Below are 22,783 nucleotides of genomic sequence, written 5' to 3'. Positions count from 1 at the left end.
CAATAACCACTTTGTAAAAAATGTAGTATGAAGGTGGAGCTCGGTACATCACTCCAACCTCGAACTACAAGTGAACTCATAGCCCACACTAGTCTATAGAAACAGATAGTCGACATGAAAGCATACATCCATAGACAGAAAGTCCCGTCTATCTCAGATGTACAATGCCCGGGGAGTGAAAAAACTGTGTCGATCTTATTCTGCCGCTAAGCGAATCGTGGAATATGCTGTATCGCGTGTTTATATAAGTAAAAAGGAGTTAGCCATATACTATTACCGCGACCGCTTGTTCGCGAATCCGCGAATGAGTAGAAAAGAAAAAAAAGTCAAGAGGTAACCGCTACAGCTACCTCTTCGTCAATGACTTACTTGAGTATGGTCACTGGTCAGCACTGCACCTACCCTGGGGCGCGTCCCCGAAGACAGGAGAAACGTGAAGCCGGTGTGTTTTAAAGTTCCGTTAGTTCAATCGGAAGTGTCTCTCACGAACGACACTGAAGAGGGACTCAAAATAATATGAGCAAGTCTCATGAAAAATGGCGGCCGCCATATTGGAGTGGTTTATAAACGTTCACAGTTAACATTTCGAGCCACGCTCTAGTGCGGAGTCTATTTCACTCAACTTAAAAAAACAAAAACAAAAATGGCTCAAACAATTAAATTGTTGTATTCGGTCTGAGGGTAACAACTAGCTCTTACTAATAATTGTTCTGGAACCCATTTGTAAATAGTACCAAATTGAGTGTCTCAGGATTACTGTGACAGTACTAAATAAGGTTCCAACAAAAAAAAAATTCAACAAAAAAACTTTTTTGAACAAAAATTCTGAACGTTCGTTCTAGGTTGTCAAAGTGATTCGTACTTATAGTTATCCTGTACCCCATTAAAAGTGGTACCATATTATTTGGCTCAGGATTACTGAGACAATGGCAAACAGCTATGAACTAAAGGGACGGAAAGGTCGTGGGAACAAAACTGTACGTCATACCAAATGGTAAAAGATCTCTCAAAAAGGGGATTTAACTGTCCCAATAACAGGACATCCTTAAGTTGTCTCTTAGATAACAGGTCAGTTCAGAAAGATCATGTACAGAACTGAGTTTCTGTACCGAACTTCAGTGTCAGTCATAAGGCAGTTACGATGAAAGGGTACACCAAAGGATCTCATCATTTAGACCTATGTCAGCTGTTTTTAATTTGAAAATCCAGCGTTGTTCAGTCCTCAATAGGAATCTGGGATCACCATTGTTACGTCTGGGTACTTGTAGAACAACCCACCAAAGGTCATTAGGACCGTGATTCGCTTCTAAGAAATGTACGCTCAATTTTGTAGTGATTCTCGAGCATCTAATGTTGCTACGGTGTTCGTTAATACGTAGTTTGACTGGTCTAGTCGTCATACCCACGTATTGTAGATCACATGGACAGGTTATCAAGTAAATGCAGTTACGGGTGTTACAATTCGTATGTTGGGTCAATCGCCATGAGCCTACATGTTTCAGGTTTAAAATGTCTACCTTTTTAGTTAAGGGACAAACATTGCAGGAACCACACGGATGATGTCCGGAGACAGGAGGTAGATTCCATAAAGTGGACTGCTCATGTGGTTTGTCGTATACAAATGGTCGTGTATGGATCACCATGTCTCTGATATTCGGAGATCTTTTGAAAGAAAACAATGGTTTGTCCAGAGGGACCCCTCCGCTCTGTAGAATGGTCCACCGTTTATTAATAAGTTTTTTAAGGGTGTTGGACAGCGGGGTGTAAGTAGATACACAGGTCAATCGTGTTAGGTCATTCCGTGTAGTAGGTGCCAGTAAAGCTTCACGGTGGTTGTTGCGGGCTCTTTTATAAGCCGGCTTAATGACCTTAATGGGATAGTGTCGTTCCTGTAATTTGGTTTTTAATTCATCTGCTTGTAGTTCAAACGCTTCTATCGTAGAGCAATTCCGGCGTAGTCTCAAAAACTGGCCAAAAGGTAGGTTGTCACGTAAAGCTCTCGGATGATGGCTCTCATAAAGTAACAGGCTATTCCGATCAGTAATTTTGTTAAAGGTATCAGTGACCAGTTTACCTTCCACAATTTGAATTCTTAAATCAAGGAACGACACTTGTGTCCTGGAGACATGAGCTGTGAACTTTAGAAAAGGATCTAAAGTGTTGATCCAGTTGGTAAATGGATCAACTGCCTGTAGGGGTCCTTGCCAAATAATCAAGATGTCGTCTATGTAACAACGCCATAACTTGATGTTGTCATAAAAGGGATTGGTTGATGGTAAAATGAAGAGTTTTTCAAACTGAAACATGTATAAACATGCCAGGCTGGGAGCGAAAGTGCTGCCCATAGATGTACCTCTTATCTGATGATAGAGTGAGTCTTCGAATTGGAAGAAGTTTTGTGTCATAGCCAGGTCAGCACAGTGCATTATAAAGTGTACCGGGGTCGGGGAAGTCCAGGATTGATGGAGAAGAGCGGACTCGACCACCTGCAGAGTTGCTGCCTGGGGGATGTTTGTGTATAAAGATTCAACATCTAAAGTAATCAAAACCTCGACCCGTGTAGATAAATTGATAGTCTCTATGAGATTGAGGACATCTTTAGTGTCCCTCAGATAGGTACTGGAACTCTTCACTAGAGGTTGAAAAAATGTGTCACAAAAGGTAGAGAGTGGTTCCAGAAGTGAGCCGATGCCTGATACTCCTGATATTCTGCAGGAAAGACACAAACCAGCAATGCAACAACTGTGGATTTCCAATCTAGGGTACCTGTGGAACAAGGGGACCAAGTCCAAAAGTCACAAGCAAGTCGGAGATGGGCAAATGCCCAGGAAATGCCAGCTGCGGGTGCAAAGAAGCTTCTACTGGACAGAAGAAGCTGAGGTTTCTGCAGGAACGAAAAGGGCTAGAGACTTCCCCTTTGGTGGACGGATCCCTCTCGCCGTGGAGAGTCGTGCAGAAGTGTTTTCCCGCCGAAAGAACGCCAACAAGCCTTGCTAGCTGCAAATCGTGCGGTTAGCGTTTTTGGACGCTGCTGTGGCCCTGGAGGGACCAGGAGGTCGCAAATTGGACCAGGAGAGAGAGGGGACGTCGAGCAAAACAAGGAGCCCTCTCAGCAGCAGGTAGCACCTGCAGAAGTGCCAGAAACAGGCACTACGAGGATGCGTGAAACGGTGCTCACCCGAAGTCGCACAAAGGAGTCCCACGTCGCCGGAGACCAACTTAGAAAGTCGTGCAATGCAGGTTAGAGTGCTGTGGACCCAGGCTTGGCTGTGCACAAAGGATTTCCGCCGGAAGTGCACAGGGGCCGGAGAAGCTGCAAAAGTCGCGGTTCCCAGCAATGCAGTCTAGCGAGGTGAGGCAAGGACTTACCTCCACCAAACTTGGACTGAAGAGTCACTGGACTGTGGGGGTCACTTGGACAGAGTTGCTGGATTCGAGGGACCTCGCTCGTCGTGCTGAGAGGAGACCCAAGGGACTGGTAATGCAGCTTTTTGGTGCCTGCGGTTGCAGGGGGAAGATTCCGTCGACCCACGGGAGATTTCTTCGGAGCTTCTGGTGCAGAGAGGAGGCAGACTACCCCCACAGCATGCACAAGCAGGAAAACAGTCGAGAAGGCGGCAGGATCAGCGTTACAGAGTGCAGTAGTCGTCTTTGCTACTATGTTGCAGGTTTGCAGGCTTCCAGCGCGGTCAGCAGTCGATTCCTTATCAGAAGGTGAAGAGAGAGATGCAGAGGAACTCGGATGAGCTCTTGCATTCGTTATCTAAAGTTTCCCCAGAGACAGAGACCCTAAATAGCCAGAAAAGAGGGTTTGGCTACCTAGGAGAGAGGATAGGCTAGCAACACCTGAAGGAGCCTATCACAAGGAGTCTCTGACGTCACCTGGTGGCACTGGCCACTCAGAGCAGTCCAGTGTGCCAGCAGCACCTCTGTTTCCAAGATGGCAGAGGTCTGGAGCACACTGGAGGAGCTCTGGACACCTCCCAGGGGAGGTGCAGGTCAGGGGAGTGGTCACTCCCCTTTCCTTTGTCCAGTTTCGCGCCAGAGCAGGGCTAAGGGGTCCCCTGAACCGGTGTAGACTGGCTTATGCAGAATTGGGCACATCTGTGCCCAAGAAAGCATTTCCAGAGGCTGGGGGAGGCTACTCCTCCCCTGCCTTCACACCATTTTCCAAAGGGAGAGGGTGTCACACCCTCTCTCAGAGGAAGTTCTTTGTTCTGCCATCCTGGGCCAGGCCTGGCTGGACCCCAGGAGGACAGATGCCTGTCTGAGGGGTTGGCAGCAGCAGCAGCTGCAGTGAAACCCCAGGAAGGGCAGTTTGGCAGTACCAGGGTCTGTGCTACAGACCACTGGGATCATGGGATTGTGCCAACTATGCCAGGATGGCATAGAGGGGGCAATTCCATGATCATAGACATGTTACATGGCCATATTCGGAGTTACCATTGTGAAGCTACATATAGGTAGTGACCTATATGTAGTGCACGCGTGTAATGGTGTCCCCGCACTCACAAAGTTCAGGGAATTGGCTCTGAACAATGTGGGGGCACCTTGGCTAGTGCCAGGGTGCCCTCACACTAAGTCACTTTGCACCTAACCTTTACCAGGTAAAGGTTAGACATATAGGTGACTTATAAGTTACTTAAGTGCAGTGTAAAATGGCTGTGAAATAACGTGGACGTTATTTTACTCAGGCTGCAGTGGCAGGCTTGTGTAAGAATTGTCAGAGCTCCCTATGGGTGGCAAAAGAAATGCTGCAGCCCATAGGGATCTCCTGGAACCCTAATACCCTGGGTACCTCAGTACCATATACTAGGGAATTATAAGGGTGTTCCAGTAAGCCAATGTAAATTGGTAAAAATGGTCACTAGCCTGTTAGTGACAATTTGGAAAGAAATGAGAGAGCATAACCACTGAGGTTCTGTTTAGCAGAGCCTCAGTGAGACAGTTAGTCACTACACAGGTAACACAATCAGGCACACTTATGAGCACTGGGGCCTTGGGTTACCAGGGTCCCAGTGACACATACAACTAAAACAACATATATACAGTGAAAAATGGGGGTAACATGCCAGGCAAGATGGTACTTTCCTACACAACCCCCCCCCAAACGAAGGACAATAAGACTAGCCATGACCTGATGAGTCTTCATTGTCTAAGTGGAAATATCTGGAGAGTCCATCTGCATTGGAGTGGCTACTCCCAGGTCTATGTTCCACTGTATAGTCCATTCCCTGTAGGGATATGGACCACCTCAACAATTTAGGATTTTCACCTTTCATTTGTTTTAGCCAAAGTAGAGGTTTGTGGTCTGTCTGAACAATAAAGTGAGTGCCAAACAGGTATGGCCTCAACTTCTTCAGAGTCCAGACCACAGCAAAGGCCTCCCTCTCTATGGCAGACCAATGCTTTTCTCTAGGGGTCAACCTCCTACTAATAAAAGCAACAGGTTGATCCTGGCCCTCAAAAATTAAGTTGTGATAGGACTGCCCCTACTCCTAATTCAGATGCATCAGTTTGGACATAGAATTTCTTAGAGTAACAAGGGCTTTTCAGGACAGGTGCAGAGCACATGGCCTGCTTCAGCTCCTCAAAAGCTTTCTGACAGTTTGCTGTCCATAATAGCTTTTTAGGCATCTTTTTGGAAGTGAGGTCATTAAGAGGGGCTGCAATGGAGCCATAGTTCTTAATGAACCTCCTGTAATACCCAGTGAGGCCTAGGAAGGCTCTCACCTGAGTCTGAGTGGTAGGGGGAACCCAATCAATAATTGTTTGGATTTTCCCCTGAAGTGGTGCAATCTGTTCCCCACCAACAAGGTGTCCCAGATAAACCACCTTACCCTGCCCTATCTGGCACTTTGAAGCCTTGATAGTGAGGCCTGCCTTTTGCAGGGCCTCCAGAACTTTCCATAGGTGGACCAGGTGATCATCCCAGCTGGAGCTAAAGACAGCTATATCGTCCAAATATGCTGCACTGAAAGCTTCCAGCCCTTGCAGGACTGTGTTCACCAACCTCTGAAAAGTGGCAGGTGCATTTTTCAAACCAAAAGGCATTACAGTAAACTGGTAATGTCCTCCAATGGTTGAAAATGCAGTCTTAGGTTTAGCATCTTCTGACAATTTGATCTGCCAATACCCTGCAGTCAAGTCAAAAGTGCTTAGATACTTGGCAGATGCCAGTGTATCTATGAGCTCATCTGCCCTGGGTATAGGGTGAGCATCAGTTTTGGTTACCAAGTTGAGACCTCTATAGTCTACACAAAACCGCATTTCCTTCTTTCCATCTTTGGAATGGGGTTTTGGTACCAGTACCACAGGAGAAGCCCATGGACTGTCAGAGTGCTCAACCACTCCTAGTTCTAACATTTTCTGGACTTCTTGCTTTATGCAGTCCCTGACATGGTCAGGCTGCCTATAGATCTTACTTTTGACAGGCAAGCTGTCTCCAGTATCTATAGTGTGCTCACACCAAGAAGTGGTACCTGGCACAGTAGAGAAGAGTTCAGAGAATTGATCTAGGAGGTTTATGCAATTGTCTTTCTGCTCAGCAGTAAGACAATCAGCCAAAACTACACCTTCCACCAGAGCATCTTGTTCTGTGGAAGAGAAGAGATCAGGTAGAGGATCACTGTCTTCTTCCTGTCCCTCATCTGTTGCCATGAGCAGGGTGAGATCAGCCCTGTCATAGTAGGGTTTCAGGCGGTTTACATGGAGTACCCTAAGGGGACTCCTTGCAGTGCCTAAGTCAACTAAATAGGTGACTTCTCCCTTTTTCTCAACAATTGTGTGGGGTCCACTCCATTTATCTTGGAGTGCTCTTGGGGCCACAGGCTCCAAGACCCACACTTTCTGGCCTGGTTGGTACTGAACCAAAACAGCCTTCTGATCATGCCATTGCTTCTGGAGCTCTTGGCTGGCCTGAAGGTTTTTACTGGCCTTTTTCATGTACTCAGCCATTCTTGATCTGAGGCCAAGCACATAATCCACAATATCCTGCTTGGGAGCTTTTAAAGGTTGTTCCCAACCCTCCTTTACAAGTGTGAGTGGACCCCTAACAGGGTGTCCAAAAAGAAGTTCAAAGGGGCTGAAGCCCACTCCTTTCTGGGGTACCTCCCTGTAGGCAAAAAGGAGGCATGGTAGAAGGATATCCCATCTCCTGCGGAGTGTTTCAGGGAGACCCATAATCATGCCTTTGAGAGTTTTATTAAATCTCTCCACCAGTCCATTTGTTTGTGGATGATAGGGTGTTGTGAACTTGTACGTTACACCACACTCCTTCCACATGGCCTTTAAGTATGCAGACATGAAATTGCTTCCCCTGTCTGATACCACTTCCTTTGGGAAGCCCACCCTGGAAAATATTCCCAGGAGGGCCTTTGCCACTGCAGGAGCTGTAGTGGTCCTTAAAGGAATAGCTTCAGGATATCTTGTGGCATGGTCCACTACCACCAAGATAAATCTATTGCCTGAAGCAGTAGGAGGGTCAAGGGGGCCAACTATGTCAACCCTTACCCTTTCAAAGGGAACCCCAACCACAGGCAGTGGAATAAGGGGTGCCTTTGGGGTGCCACCTGTCTTGCCACTGGCTTGACAGGTTTCACAGGACTTACAAAATTCCTTTGTGTCCTCAGACATCCTAGGCCAATGAAACAATGGAACCAGTCTGTCCCAAGTTTTCATTTGACCCAGGTGCCCAGCTAGGGGAATGTCATGTGCCAGGGTTAGGAGGAACTTTCTGTACTCCTGAGGAATCACTAATCTCCTGGCAGCTCCAGGTTTAGGATCCCTATGCTCAGTGTACAAGAGGTTGTCCTCCCAGTAAACTCTGTGAGAGTCACTGACATCCCCATTAGCCTGTTTGACAGCTTGCTGTCTGAGACCCTCTAATGTGGGACAGGTTTGCTGTGCCACACTCAGCTCCTCTCTGGCAGGCCCCCCTTCACCCAAAAGCTCAGCAGTGTCTGCTTCCAGCTCCTCTGGTGTAGGTTCTGCACAGGGAGGGAATTCTTCTTCCTCTGAAGATGAATCCACCGTAGAGGGAGGGATAGTAGGAAGTGGTTTGCTTCTACTAGCCCTAGCTTTAGGGAGCACTTGGTCCATTGTTCCAGGATCCAAGCTTCCCTGTCCTTTTTGCTTTTTGGCCTGAGCCCTTGTCAAAGCAAAAATATGCCCTGGGATGCCCAGCATTGCTGCATGGGCCTCCAACTCCACATCTGACCAAGCTGATGTCTCCAAATCATTCCCTAATAGACAGTCTACAGGTAAATCTGAAGCTACCACAACTTTCTTTGGACCAGTAACCCCCCCCCCCAGTTGAGATTAACAACAGCCATGGGGTGGCTAAGTGTGTTGTTGTGAGCATCGGTTACTTGGTACTGTGACCAAGTAGGTGTTGTTCAGGGTGGACCAGTTTCTCTATGACCATAGTCACACTGGCTCCAGTGTCCCTGTAGGCCTGAACCTCAACACCATTTATTAGGGGTAGCTGCTTGTACTTATCCATATTAAGGGGACAAGCAACTAAGGTGGCTAAATCAATAGCCCCCTCAGAGACTAACACAGCCTGTGTGGTCTCCCTAACAAGGCCAACCCCAACTAAGTTACCAATAGTGAGCCCAGCTACTCCCTTGGATTGGCTATTAGTAGGTTTGCTCCCACCACCACTGCTATTAGTAGGGACACTAGGGGTAGCAGTAGGGGTTGTAGTGGTAGGAGAATTGGTGCTTTTCTTTGGACAACTGGGATCTGTTGTCCAATGGCCTTTTATTTTACATAAATAGCACCATGGTTTCTTTTCCTTGTTCTGATTAAAAGAGGATTTGGGCCCACCACCCCCACCAGAGTGTTTTTGTGGGCCTGATGAAGACTCATTTTTAGATTTGTCCCCACCCTTGTCAGAAGACTTACCATCCTTCTTTTTGTTGCCATCTTTGTCACCCCCTGTATGAACTTTTCTGTTCACCCTTGTTCTGACCCATTTGTCTGCCTTCTTTCCCAATTCTTGGGGAGAGGTCAGATCAGAGTCCACCAAGCACTGGTGCAACAAATCAGACACACAATTATTAAGAATATGCTCTCTCAGGATCAAGTTATACAGGCTGTCATAATCAGTAACTTTACTGCCATGTAACCACCCCTCCAAGGCCTTCACTGAATGGTCAATGAAATCAACCCAGTCTTGTGAAGACTCCTTTTTGGTCTCTCTGAACTTTATCCTGTATTGTTCAGTGGTTAAGCCATAACCATCCAGGAGTGCATTCTTAAGAACTTGGAAATTATTAGCATCATTTTCTTTCACAGTAAGGAGCCTATCCCTACCTTTTCCACTAAATGATAGCCATAGGATAGCAGCCCACTGCCTTTGAGGGACATCCTGTACAACACAGGCCCTCTCAAGTTCAGCAAACCACTTGTTAATGTCATCCCCCTCCTTATAAGGGGGAACTATCTTGTGCAGATTCCTTGAATCATGCTCTTTTGCAGGATGACTATGGGGAATACTGCTGCTGCCACCATGGGTTTCTAAACCCAACTTCTGTCTTTCCTTCTCTAGTTCAAAAGACTGTCTATCCAAATCCAGCTGTTGCTTTTTAAGCTTCAGTCTGGTTTGTTCCACCCTCAACTTATTGAGTTCCCTCTCTAACATTCTGTCATCAGGGTTGGTGGGAGGGACATTCCTAGATACAGTGGTATGATGGGAATGAACAGAAGGAGACCTGTCCCTTACAGAAGCCACCCTAACAGCTTGGCTAACAGAAACATTACTACCAGTATGGTGAGAATAAATGCTTTTGCTATGATGTGAGACAACACTATTTGTATGGTGTGGCTCATCATCATTACCAACTATGCTAGACTGTCTAGTAATGGGCAGGCTAGGAAGTTTCTTTCCTGAATCTTTTCCTGGGGGAGTCCCTGAATCAGATTGGGAACTATTAGGTACTTTTTCAACAGATGGGGCACTTATGGCCTTATCCTGTTCTCTAAGCATGTTAATTAACAGTTCCAAGGAAGGATTCTTCCCTACACTCAAACCTCTCTCTACACAGAGACTCCTTGCTCCTTTCCAGCTAAGGTGATCATATGCAAGTTTGGACAGATCAACATTTTGGCCTGTGCCAGACATTTTTAGAGAGAGTTAAAGTGATAGTAAAAGAGAAAAAAGTTTTCAGAACTTTTTAGAAAGAGAGAAAAAAAACATTTTAAACTTTTAAGAACTTTTTGAAAGTTTAGAAGTACTTTTCAGCACTTAGAAAAGAGTGAAAAGAGGAAATGCAAAACTTTTTGGCTATGTGTATATACACTGACCTTGTTTTGTATATTTTTCTCTTATGAAAAGTACAATGACAAGAGCAGTAAGCAGTCTCAAAGCACTTATCCCACCACTGCACAACCAATGTAGGAGGCTGGACTGGCTTGTAGTGAGTACCAAGGGGTACTTGCACCTTGCACCAGGCCCAGTTATCCCTTATTAGTGTATAGGGTGTCTAGCAGCTTAGGCTGATAGATAATGGTAGCTTAGCAGAGCAGCTTAGGCTGAACTAGGAGACGTGTGAAGCTACTACAGTACCACTTAGTGTCATATGCACAATATCATAAGAAAACACAATACACAGTTATACTAAAAATAAAGGTACTTTATTTTTATGACAATATGCCAAAGTATCTTAGAGTGTACCCTCAGTGAGAGGATAGGAAATATACACAAGATATATATACATAATAGCAAAAATATGCAGTATAGTCTTAGAAAACAGTGCAAACAATGTATAGTTACAATAGGATGCAATGGGGAAACATAGGGATAGGGGCAACACAAACCATATACTCCAAAAGTGGAATGCGAACCACGAATGGACCCCAAACCTATGTGACCTTGTAGAGGGTCGCTGGGACTATTAGAAAATAGTGAGAGTTAGAAAAATAACCCTCCCCAAGACCCTGAAAAGTGAGTGCAAAGTGCACTAAAGTTCCCCTAAGGACAAAGAAGTCGTGTTAGAGGAATAATGCAGGAAAGACACAAACCAACAATGCAACAACTGTGGATTTCCAATCTAGGGTACCTGTGGAACAAGGGGACCAAGTCCAAAAGTCACAAGCAAGTCGGAGATGGGCAAATACCCAGGAAATGCCAGCTGCGGGTGCAAAGAAGCTTCTACTGGACAGAAGAAGCTGAGGTTTCTGCAGGAACGAAAAGGGCTAGAGACTTCCCCTTTGGTGGACGGATCCCTCTTGCCGTGGAGAGTCGTGCAAAAGTGTTTTCCCGCCGAAAGAACGCCAACAAGCCTTGCTAGCTGCAAATCGTGCGGTTAGCGTTTTTGGATGCTGCTGTGGCCCTGGAGGGACCAGGAGGTCGCAAATTGGACCAGGAGAGAGAGGGGACGTCGAGCAAGACAAGGAGCCCTCTCAGCAGCAGGTAGCACCCGGAGAAGGGCCAGAAACAGGCACTACGAGGATGCGCAAAACGGTGCTCACCCGAAGTCGCACAAAGGAGTCCCACGTCGCCGGAGACCAACTTAGAAAGTCGTGCAATGCAGGTTAGAGTGCCGTGGACCCAGGCTTGGCTGTGCACAAAGGATTTCCGCCGGAAGTGCACAGGGGCCGGAGTAGCTGCAAAAGTCGCGGTTCCCAGCAATGCAGTCTAGCGAGGTGAGGCAAGGACTTACCTCCACCAAACTTGGACTGAAGAGTCACTGGACTGTGGGGGTCACTTGGACAGAGTTGCTGGATTCGAGGGACCTCGCTCGTCGTGCTGAGAGGAGACCCAAGGGACCGGTAATGCAGCTTTTTGGTGCCTGCGGTTGCAGGGGGAAGATTCCGTCGACCCACGGGAGATTTCTTTGGAGCTTCTGGTGCAGAGAGGAGGCAGACTACCCCCACAGCATGCACAAGCAGGAAAACAGTCGAGAAGGCGGCAGGATCAGCGTTACAGAGTGCAGTAGTCGTCTTTGCTACTATGTTGCAGGTTTGCAGGCTTCCAGCGCGGTCAGCAGTCGATTCCTTATCAGAAGGTGAAGAGAGAGATGCAGAGGAACTCGGATGAGCTCTTGCATTCGTTATCTAAAGTTTCCCCAGAGACAGAGACCCTAAATAGCCAGAAAAGAGGGTTTGGCTACCTAGGAGAGAGGATAGGCTAGCAACACCTGAAGGAGCCTATCACAAGGAGTCTCTGACGTCACCTGGTGGCACTGGCCACTCAGAGCAGTCCAGTGTGCCAGCAGCACCTCTGTTTCCAAGATGGCAGAGGTCTGGAGCACACTGGAGGAGCTCTGGACACCTCCCAGGGGAGGTGCAGGTCAGGGGAGTGGTCACTCCCCTTTCCTTTGTCCAGTTTCGCGCCAGAGCAGGGCTAAGGGGTCCCCTGAACCGGTGTAGACTGGCTTATGCAGAATTGGGCACATCTGTGCCCAAGAAAGCATTTCCAGAGGCTGGGGGAGGCTACTCCTCCCCTGCCTTCACACCATTTTCCAAAGGGAGAGGGTGTCACACCCTCTCTCAGAGGAAGTTCTTTGTTCTGCCATCCTGGGCCAGGCCTGGCTGGACCCCAGGAGGGCAGATGCCTGTCTGAGGGGTTGGCAGCAGCAGCAGCTGCAGTGAAACCCCAGGAAGGGCAGTTTGGCAGTACCAGGGTCTGTGCTACAGACCACTGGGATCATGGGATTGTGCCAACTATGCCAGGATGGCATAGAGGGGGCAATTCCATGATCATAGACATGTTACATGGCCATATTCGGAGTTACCATTGTGAAGCTACATATAGGTAGTGACCTATATGTAGTTCACGCGTGTAATGGTGTCCCCGCACTCACAAAGTTCAGGGAATTGGCTCTGAACAATGTGGGGGCACCTTGGCTAGTGCCAGGGTGCCCTCACACTAAGTAACTTTGCACCTAACCTTTACCAGGTAAAGGTTAGACATATAGGTGACTTATAAGTTACTTAAGTGCAGTGTAAAATGGCTGTGAAATAACGTGGACGTTATTTCACTCAGGCTGCAGTGGCAGGCCTGTGTAAGAATTGTCAGAGCTCCCTATGGGTGGCAAAAGAAATGCTGCAGCCCATAGGGATCTCCTGGAACCCCAATACCCTGGGTACCTCAGTACCATATACTAGGGAATTATAAGGGTGTTCCAGTAAGCCAATGTAAATTGGTAAAAATGGTCACTAGCCTGTTAGTGACAATTTGGAAAGAAATGAGAGAGCATAACCACTGAGGTTCTGTTTAGCAGAGCCTCAGTGAGACAGTTAGTCACTACACAGGTAACACAATCAGGCACACTTATGAGCACTGGGGCCCTGGGTTACCAGGGTCCCAGTGACACATACAACTAAAACAACATATATACAGTGAAAAATGGGGGTAACATGCCAGGCAAGATGGTACTTTCCTACATCGGGTGTTCACGAAGTGATGGCAGTAGTTGCAGCTCATCTGCGCAGGTTAGGGGTCTCAATCTTCCCCTACCTTGATGACTGGTTGTTGAAGGCAGACTCGCCCCAGAAAGTCGTCTTCCACCTTCAGACTATGGCGAGCCTCCTGCACACGTTGGGGTTCACTCTAAACGTGCCGAAGTCACACCTGACTCCCTCTCAGATGCTCCCTTTCATCGGAGCTGTTCTGGACACAGTGCAGTTTTGGACTTATCCTCCTGATAAGCAAGTCTAAGATATTCAGGCTATTATTCCGATCTTTCAGCCTCTGTCTTGGGTTTCAGTGAGACCGACTCTGAGGCTGCTGGGCCTCATGGACTCCTGGATCCTGCTAGTGACACATGCCAGATGGCATATGCGGGCTCTGCAGTGGGACTTGAAGTTCCAGTGGGCGTAGCATCAGGGAATCCCTCCAACATGGTCCAGATCTTGGAGGGGACGGCAAAAGACCTGCAGTGGTGGCTTTCGAATCCGCATTGGGTCCACGGCAGATCCCTCTCCCTTCCCCAACCAGATCTATCTACAGCGACAGGTGCGTTGCTCTGGGGTTTGGGCGGCCACATGGGAGAGATGGAGATCAGAGGCCTCTGGTCTCCGGCGGAGTCTGGGCTCCATATCAATCTTCTGGAGCTCCAAGCAATCAGGCTTGCGTTGAAAGCATTTCTTCCTTTTCTCAAAGAGAAGGTAGTGCAGCTGTTCACGGACAATACTACTGCCATGTGGTACTACAACAAACAGGGCGGAGTAGGGTCCTGGACCCTTTGTCAGGAGGCACTATGTCTCTGGACATGGCTGGAACATTAGGGCATTACCCTGGTGATTCAACATCTGGCTGGTTCTCTCAACGCCAGAGCGGACAAACTCAGCCGTCAATACACAGCCAATCACGAATGGCGTCTCCATCCGGAGGTGGCGCAAGGTCTCTTTCAGCAGTTGGGGAGAGCCTTGGTTACATCTGTTCGCCTCCGCAGAGAACGCGCAATGTCAGCTGTTTTGTGCGTTGGAGTTTCCAAGGCGGCACTCGCTCAGAGACGCTTTTCATCTTGATTGGAACTTCTGCCTCCTTTACGCCTTTCCGTCTATACCACTTCTTCCCAGAGTTCTCAAGAAGATCAGGAATGACCGGGCCCAAGTCATCTTGGTGGCTTCGGACTCGACACAGAGAGTATGGTATCCAGAGCTACTGAGTATGGCCATCAAGCCTCCACTCAGACTGCCTCTTCGGGCGGACTTTTGATCTTCTACCCAAAGTCTGTGAAGCTATCTTGGCAGCCAGGTGTTCCTCCACCAAAACGGTATAAGCCTGTCATTGGCATAGATTTGTGGCATAGTACACCAACAAACCTGTTGATCCCCTCTCTACCCCTCTATCTGAGGCTCTTTTGTTCAATCTTTCTTTGGCTCAGCATGGCTCTGCTTTGGGCACCCTTAATGGATACTTATCTGCCATTTCGGCCTCTCTCAGGTTACTTGATCAGCCCTCACTCTTTAAATCTCCTATTGTGAGTGGATTCCCAAAAGGTCTCACCCATGTATTTCCTCCCACTCCATTTATCATGCCTCAGCGGGACCTCAATCTTGTCCTTGCTTATTTAATGTGTACTCCCTTTGAGCCGATGCACAATTGTCCATTACGGCTCCTCACCTTCAAGACTATCTTTCTTGTTGCCATCACTTCTGCTTGCAGGGTGAATGAGCTTCAGGTCCTTTCGTCCAAACATCCATTCTTGTCTGTGCACCCTGACAAAGTGGTGTTGCGCACTAAGACTTCCCTCCTTCCCAAGGTGGTTACGCCTTTTCATGTGGCCAGCCCATTACCCTGCCTACTTTTTACAGACCCCACATCCTTCTCATTAGGAGGAGAGGCTCCACCGTCTGGACCCAAAAAGAGTATTGGCGTTTATTTTAATTGTACTAAAGATTTCCGGGTGGACGATCAACTTTTTGTCGGGTATGTGGGTGTGAAGAAAGGGAAGGCGGTGCAAAAACATCCCATCTCTAGATGGGTACTCCTTTGCATCAAGATGTACTACACTGTGGCCAAGAAGCAACCACCTGAGTGCTTGTGCGCTCATTCCACCAGAGCAACTGCTGCTTCTACTGCATAGGCCGTAGGCACGTGGATTTCCTGTCCTGGATATCTGCCAGGCAGCTACGTGGGCATCCCTGCACATGTTTGCTAAACACTACTGCCTGGACAGTCAGGTCCGTCAGGACAGCTACTTTGGTCGTTCGGTCCTGCATGACTTTCTAGTATGATCTTGGTTCGCAGCCCACCTCCCAGGATGGCATTGCTTGAGTATCTATTCTAAGTTAAAGAATCTGCATCTAGAAGTCTCTATCAGATGTACAAGTTACTTACCTCCAGTAACAAAATATCTGGTAGAGACATATTCTAGTTGCAGATTCATTACCGACCCACCCATCCTCCCTGCTTGCGAACTGATTTCTAGAGACAGGGATTCCCCCTTCAGGTTCTTAGCTCTGGTGCACCAATCTCAGTGTTCTTAGCGGCTCTGCACTTTGGCGTGGAAAGTAGTTAAAAGAAACTGCTGTCACTGTGCTGAGGTGGCGTCTATGTACTACTCCCAATGTCATCACGGCGGCTACGACCCCCGCGGAGTCCACCATGTCACCTACCGACGTGCAAGGATATTGCTCAAAGAAAAATCTCTAGATCCAGTCTGAGTCCTGGGGAAATTCTAAGATAAGGAATTTGCAACTAGAATATGTCTCTACCAGATATTTTGTACTGAAGATAAGTAACTTCTACTTTAAAACTAGACAGTGGTCATTATGACCACTGTCTACTTTTAAAATTGGTTGTACGTGCCCTTTGGGACCCCTTCCTGTTTGCAATGGCTTACTACTAAATTTGTGTAGTCAGTAACACATTAATACTTTATGACCAGGTTCCAGTCTCAAAAAACTAAGAAATGCCATTCCGAATGGGTATTCGGAAGGAACACCTTAAATACGCTACTTCCAAATACAGATTTGATATTTGGTCACAGACCCAAGCTGCAATTATGTAATGTGTGACCGAATTTCCCTTTGGGTTTGATACATGCCAAAAGGCCTTTTTGCAGTCGCAAATTACCAAATTCTGCGAATTGGACCATTTGCTAACACAAACTTCTTACATCTGGCCCTCAGTTCTTCACTGACACATGGTTATTCGTCACATAAGTAAATGTTGTTACTCTAGTCAGATATGATAACAGGCTATTTAAGCATACGTGATAACTTGGGGTCCCAAAGAATTATACATTTTCTCAATAACAGGACTACAGGCACTGGGCATGACCACCTTCCCCACATGGGACAGGATGGCTTCCGACCAAAGAGGAGTGTGGGGCTCCTCCAGATTGATCAGCTCCAGTAAGCCCCAGAGTGATACGGGTGAAGCCCCAGGCGGTGACTTCAGCCACCAGACCAAACCACCTAGCCTGCCTGGAGCAGGGCGGTATCAGATTGGGGAGGAGTCTAGGGCTCCTCCAGAGTGAACAGTTCCAGTAGTCCCCAGTGAGAGCCTAGGCTTTCGCCTTGGAGGCTGGGGGTTTCAAGCTCCATGCAGGGCCACCGTAACTACCCAGGGCAGGGTGGCGTCAGACCATGGAGGAGTCTGAGGCTCCTCTGGGCTGAACACTTCCAGTAGTCCTTAGTGAGAGAAGGGTGAAGTCATGGCTTCCATCTGCAAGGCAGATCATCGCAGGCTAGATCTCCAGCCCTCATCAAAGCCACCCAGTCTGCCCAGGCCAGTGTAGCGCTCCTCTCGCAAGGATCTATTAACTCTTTGGGATAAGGAATTAACTTCTAGCTCAGTAAGACTCATGGAAACTCTTATTACTAATTCGGAAAGAAAGGTTTCCAGTTTGCAATCACAAATTGTTTTACTTGAAGCGTAAATCAAAGAGTTAAATCTTCCTAAGGCTACCGAAAAGAACTACAAAATTCTGGATGAGATTCTGTCACAATTCCAAGAAGAAATTACACAACGTAAGGCAAGAAGAATACATTGGGATCTATTAACAGACGGTTGAGATTCACAGTACTCCAGTTTCTAAGGAACACAATAGACTTAGCGTTGAGGTAATTCTGGTATTGTTTTCTTTAATATCTTGCATACATAACAGTGGACCATTTGTTGCACAAGAGTTCGCTCTTCGATTTGAGTTGGTTGCTTTGGGACTATACTCTTTAGGGATGAAGAATCTTTGCATTTGCTACACTTTGAAGTGCATGTTTGCGTTTTAATATCACGATTTCTTATCACCAAACCAATGTAATGTGGTATTTCTTGGGAATTCCTATTCACGGATTGAGTTGAGGATACTATCTATGACTTGTCACACCGAGTTTGTGTTCATTATGATGTATATTCTTTTTATTAATTCACTATTATCCATCTCACCCTTTGGAGAACTGGTGATGGTTCTATATATTATTTTGGAATTGGATAACTGTTTATATTCACTTAATATGTTTACTGTTAATGAAATTGCAGCCCTGATGAAGTCAACGGGGTAATCCCAGGACGAAACACGTGTTGGCTGTGGGGTCAAATTGGAACAATGCGTATGGCAAGTGCCATTGAATAACGGATTATACGGTTTGGGACATTGATATTTGACTACTGGACAAACTGGAATTTTACGTATGACAACTGTCGTCAGTATTAACTGAACTGAATGTGGACAACGTCATTAAAGTACCAGGAATGTGGAACCTTACTTGAAGTTTACTTTGCATTACGATTTTGTGCGCGCCCATGAGAGGTTGCTTTACGATTTTTTGACATTTACAGTGACTCTGGCGAATACCTTTGTGTTATTTATTTAATTGTGTAGATATAACGAGTGCCTCTTGATGTTTATTGTTATGAGCTGTATGGATTGCCATACAGTTGGGGCTTAGGGGTGTGGTCCTCCAAGGGTGCACCGTGAGTTAACTGTGGTACAATTCGATTTATACCTCATAGCCTTGAGCGCCAAATTTCTCCCATTAGGTCACACCCGCATCGAGCAAAAATTCAGTGTAGCGCTCCTCTCGCAAGGGTTTACCAAGTTTCAAGACATCCACTATTTAGCTAGTCAACTTCGAAATAGCGATTTGGCTGCAACATCACTAGTGACGTTTCATTCTGAAAGACAGTCCAGTCGATGTGTAGTTACAGGTGTGCCAACTGACAGTCCTGCCCATGAACCAGGCTACCGGCCAAGCAGGCCTAATTTACATTTTGCACAGCTCTAGTTTACACAGAAAATACATCTGTAAAGTTACTAGTAGTTACTTTAAAGTTGAATCTTGAATTTTATGTCTCCACCCCTTCATGTAAGTGAGTGGAACACATACTCTTACTAATAGATGTAATTATCCTCCTGGAGTTGCTAAATTACACTTGGGTACATATTTATGCCTAGGTGTAAATCTAGTGGTGTGGAGATCGCTGGCTCCATCTTCACCTTTGTGAATCAGGTTCTATGTTTGCCTTCCATTTCCATGCAGTCACAAAAAGCTAACACTATTTCAAAAAAATTGTTATGCATGTCTTACCACTGCCACAGCCGGTGATTGTAGTAGCTCTGTCGGAGTCATCACAGCGAAATATGCAACGTTGATCATTACATAGCTAAATGTCACCACTGGAATCCCAATTATAATCGACAGAGGTAGATTTCTGAAATAATGGCAGAAAACAGTTTTTGCACTGTGATACATGAACTGAATAACAGACAAAATGCTCAACATTTGGGAGATTATTGATGACACCACGCAAGCTGAAATTCCATAGCATGCAGAAAATATACTGGAATTGGAATTACAAGTAATAGAAGAAAACAGAAACTCCAGATAAACCAGGACAAATTCGGCGGAGTCTGTAGTGGGAAATCGGAGAAACCCTACAGAAATGTGTGCATAAACATGGTTTCTTGCAGTCATTCTCAATTTTGAATGTTAGGATTTATATTCCAATGGAAATTTTGCCCCGGGGAAATACCAATTTGGTCGACTTGGTGCTGACTTTCCTGCCAAATTCATAATGAGAGAATTGGGCTCTCTTCTATACATAATTGGCCTCAGTGAACCTTTTTTCTTTTGTGTTATGTTGCATTATGTTTTAACTTTTATGGAGCATGTAGGCTGGTTAGATAAAATAGTCATACCATGCCTCATTTTGTAATAGTTGTTTCATATGTTAGATGCTTGCCTTTTTCGTCAGTGCAGGTTGGAAGGTATAGTCAACAGATTAAGCAACATTTATGTGTTATGCTTGGTCACTTAAATCTTGAACGTATTATTTGGATTGAGATGGCACAGCAAGTAGAATGTAGCAGTTGTAAATTGCAGGCGTTATTTGCTCAAAAACTGTTTGGAAGACACTCCCAATAAGACACAGACGAAACCTTCATGTAATACTATTGTCTGAAAGAGACTGCTGTCTCTAAGAAGAACAAGTAACGTAAATTCAATGCAAAGTGCAGAACACGATCTGAAAAAATAACAATGCACCATCTGGCGGCTTCAGCGGCTTATTTAAATACTCCCATGTCACACACTCTTCAGCTTTATATTTTGTAAACACTTTCTCTTTCTTCCTCCTTTTCGCATTCTATTGAACCTTTAGGGAATGGCGAAAGCAAACATATTGACTTCTCTTTCACGTCATAGTCCACTTTGTTACAAAAATATGCTATGCTTTAAAAAGAAAGTCATGACTTTCGGCTGGGGGGCCAGGTCCCCTAGCTGAGGGCTTCACCCACCGGACAAGACCGACGAGGAGTCTGAGACTCTACACGGCTATCTGTATAGTTAAATATGGCATAACTTTTTTAAGCCTCAAAAAAAGCTTGCTTGGAAGAGAAACACAGAAATCCGTGACAAGTGGTCCTTACGATCTTACCAGTTTTCGACCTCTGTTACTGACCCAGGTAATTTGACATGCACCATTTGCCACTACACGTTCTCCAATGTTTCCTGAGAGAAAAAACCCAACTCTGACCATAAAGTCACCTTTGACATCCTATGAAGATCTGACCAATGACCTTGACCCAATGTACTTTGAAAGACATGGTTTCCCCTAGAGTTCCTGAGGGAGAACCATGACACTGTCTAAGGTGGTATTTAAAAGCCTGTTAAACGTCAAGACTTGTGACTGGCAGAATATTGCTTGTTGGGAAATCTATTAACAATAACACCCCTTAATATGTGTGGCTCAAATATACCACTAAAAGTAATCTCTCTCAATAACGTCCTGTTTTCCGCATTTTATAAAGTGTTGTGTTCAGAGGAGGAAAGCTAAAAGCAAGGCATGACAACAATGAACAAGCACTGATCAAGCCAATAGGTCTTGCTATGTAAGACTTATTGGCTTTGGCAATGTGTTTTAGCCATTAAGTTCACCAGTGTGGCTGCTGTTCAGCATGGGCTAAAGGTTAGTGGCATGGTGTGGGGCAGATAGGAGTAGAGTAGACTGGGGTAGAGTGGAATGCAGTAGAATGGGGAAGAGTGGAGTAGGGTAAATTGAGTGGAGGAGATTGGGGTAGATTACAGTGGGGTAGATCGAGCGGATTGGGGTAGAATGGAGTGGGATATGTTGGGGTAGAATGGGTAGGTTGGGGAAAAAGCAGGGTGGATTGGGGTAGAAGGGGTGAATTATAGTAGGATGGAATGGAGTGGGGTAGACTGAAGTAGAATGGGGTAGACTGGTGTGGAGTGAGGTAGACTGGGGTAGTTGGAGGTAGGATGAAGTGGGGTAGACGGGAGTGGGGAAGATCGGAGTGGAGTAGAATGGGGTAGATCGAAGTAGAGTAGATTGGAATAGGGAGAGGGGTAGATTGAATTGGGGTTGTTTGGGGGTGAAGTGGAGTTGATTGGTGTAGAGTGGGGTAGATTTGTGTGGAGTGGGGTAGATTGAAATGGGGTAGAGTGGAGCGGTGTGGGGAAGTTTGGAGTGGGGAAGATTGGAGTGGAATAGATTGGGGTGGAGTAGGATATATTGGGGTAGATTGGAGTGGCGTGTGGTAGACAGGAGTGGGGTAGATTGGAGTGGGGATGGGTAGATTGGAGTGGGGCTAGGTAGACAGGAGTAGAGTGGGTTAGAGTGGAGTGGGATAAATTAGGTGGATTATAGTAGACTAGACTGGTGTGAAGTAGGGTAGACTGGTGTGGAGTGGGGTAGATTGGAGTGTTGTAGATTGCAGTGGAGCTGGATAGAGTGGTGTGTAGTTGACAGGGATGGGGTTGGTAGATTGAGTTAAATTGGGGTAGATTGGAGTGCAGTAGATTGGGATAGATTGAGTGGGGACGACTGGATGAGGTAGATTGTAGTAGGGTAGTTTGGGTGGAGTAGTTTTGGACTGCGGTGGAGTGAAGAGTGGTAGATTTAAGTGGAGTGCTGTAGATTTGAGTGGAGTGTGGTACACTGGAGTGGGTTAGATAGGAGTGAAGTGGAGTGGGGTAGAGATTAGAGTGGAGGTGGGTAGACTGGAGATGGCTAGATTGTGGTAGACTGGAGTGGGGTAGATTGTGGAAGAGTGGGGTAGATTGAAGTGGAGTGGGTTAGATTAGAGAGGAGAGGAGTTGGATAGATTGCAGTAGAGTTTGGGGTGGAGTGGTGTAAATTGGACTGAGGTAGATTGGAGTGGAGTCAGGTAGATTGGAGGGGAGTGGGGTAGACTGGAACAGAGTGGAATGAGGTTGACTAAAGTGGGGTGGAGTTCACTGGGTTACATTCTTTGTAGTGTTGCGTGGGGTAGAGTGGAGTGGTGTAGGGTGGAGTAGGGTAGATTTGGTTAGAATGGGGTAGGTAGGAGTGGGTTGGGGTAGACTGGAGTGGAATGAGTAATTTGGGGTAGATTGTAGTGGCGTAGGCGGAGGTAGATTGTAGGAAAGTGGGGTGGGGTAGACTGGCGTACACTGTGGTACAGTGGAGTGGGGTAGAGTAAAGTGGGGTAAGTAGTGTAGAGGGGAGTGGAGTGGCATATCACAGAATGGAGCGGCATGGCACAGAGTAGAGTATGCATGGTCTGGTAGCACACTGCCATTGCAAACACGTTTTCAATTTTAAAAAAAGCATTACATTTGCACTGAAATACGATTTTACTGTACCCAAAAGATGATATTGTGTGCAAATGTCATCACCCAGTGTATTGATGTGTTTTAATTATATTCAAATATTCGTTTCCACTGAACCTCAGAATTATAAAAAGAATTGTGCTTCAATTGCACTGATTCTGATATATTCCGAAACATCAGTTCAGTTAATTTGTTCTTGTTGTGTGCTAGAAAATAAAATCTACTCCATATCCCGCTACATGGATACTCAGCAGGATTGTCACATAAATTATCT

At 46.3% G+C, this 22,783-nt stretch overlaps 1 protein-coding gene across 6 annotated transcripts in view; it reads right to left on the bottom strand.

Moving 5' to 3' along the window:
• Positions 1–22,783, bottom strand: part of SLC7A9 (solute carrier family 7 member 9) — a 971,101-nt gene that overhangs the window by 305,602 nt on the left and 642,716 nt on the right. For all 6 annotated transcript variants that reach the window (XM_069216551.1, XM_069216557.1, XM_069216555.1 and 3 more), the window contains one exon: positions 18,988–19,111. In XM_069216551.1, coding sequence (XP_069072652.1) covers positions 18,988–19,111 — 124 coding nt within the window. The remainder of the gene's footprint in view (positions 1–18,987; positions 19,112–22,783) is intronic.

Source organism: Pleurodeles waltl, chromosome 12 (genome assembly GCF_031143425.1).
Source record: "Pleurodeles waltl isolate 20211129_DDA chromosome 12, aPleWal1.hap1.20221129, whole genome shotgun sequence".
Classification (NCBI taxonomy): Eukaryota; Metazoa; Chordata; class Amphibia; order Caudata; family Salamandridae; genus Pleurodeles; species Pleurodeles waltl.
Note: the sequence above shows the minus strand (reverse complement) of the source record. Positions and strands in the feature narration are given on the sequence as shown.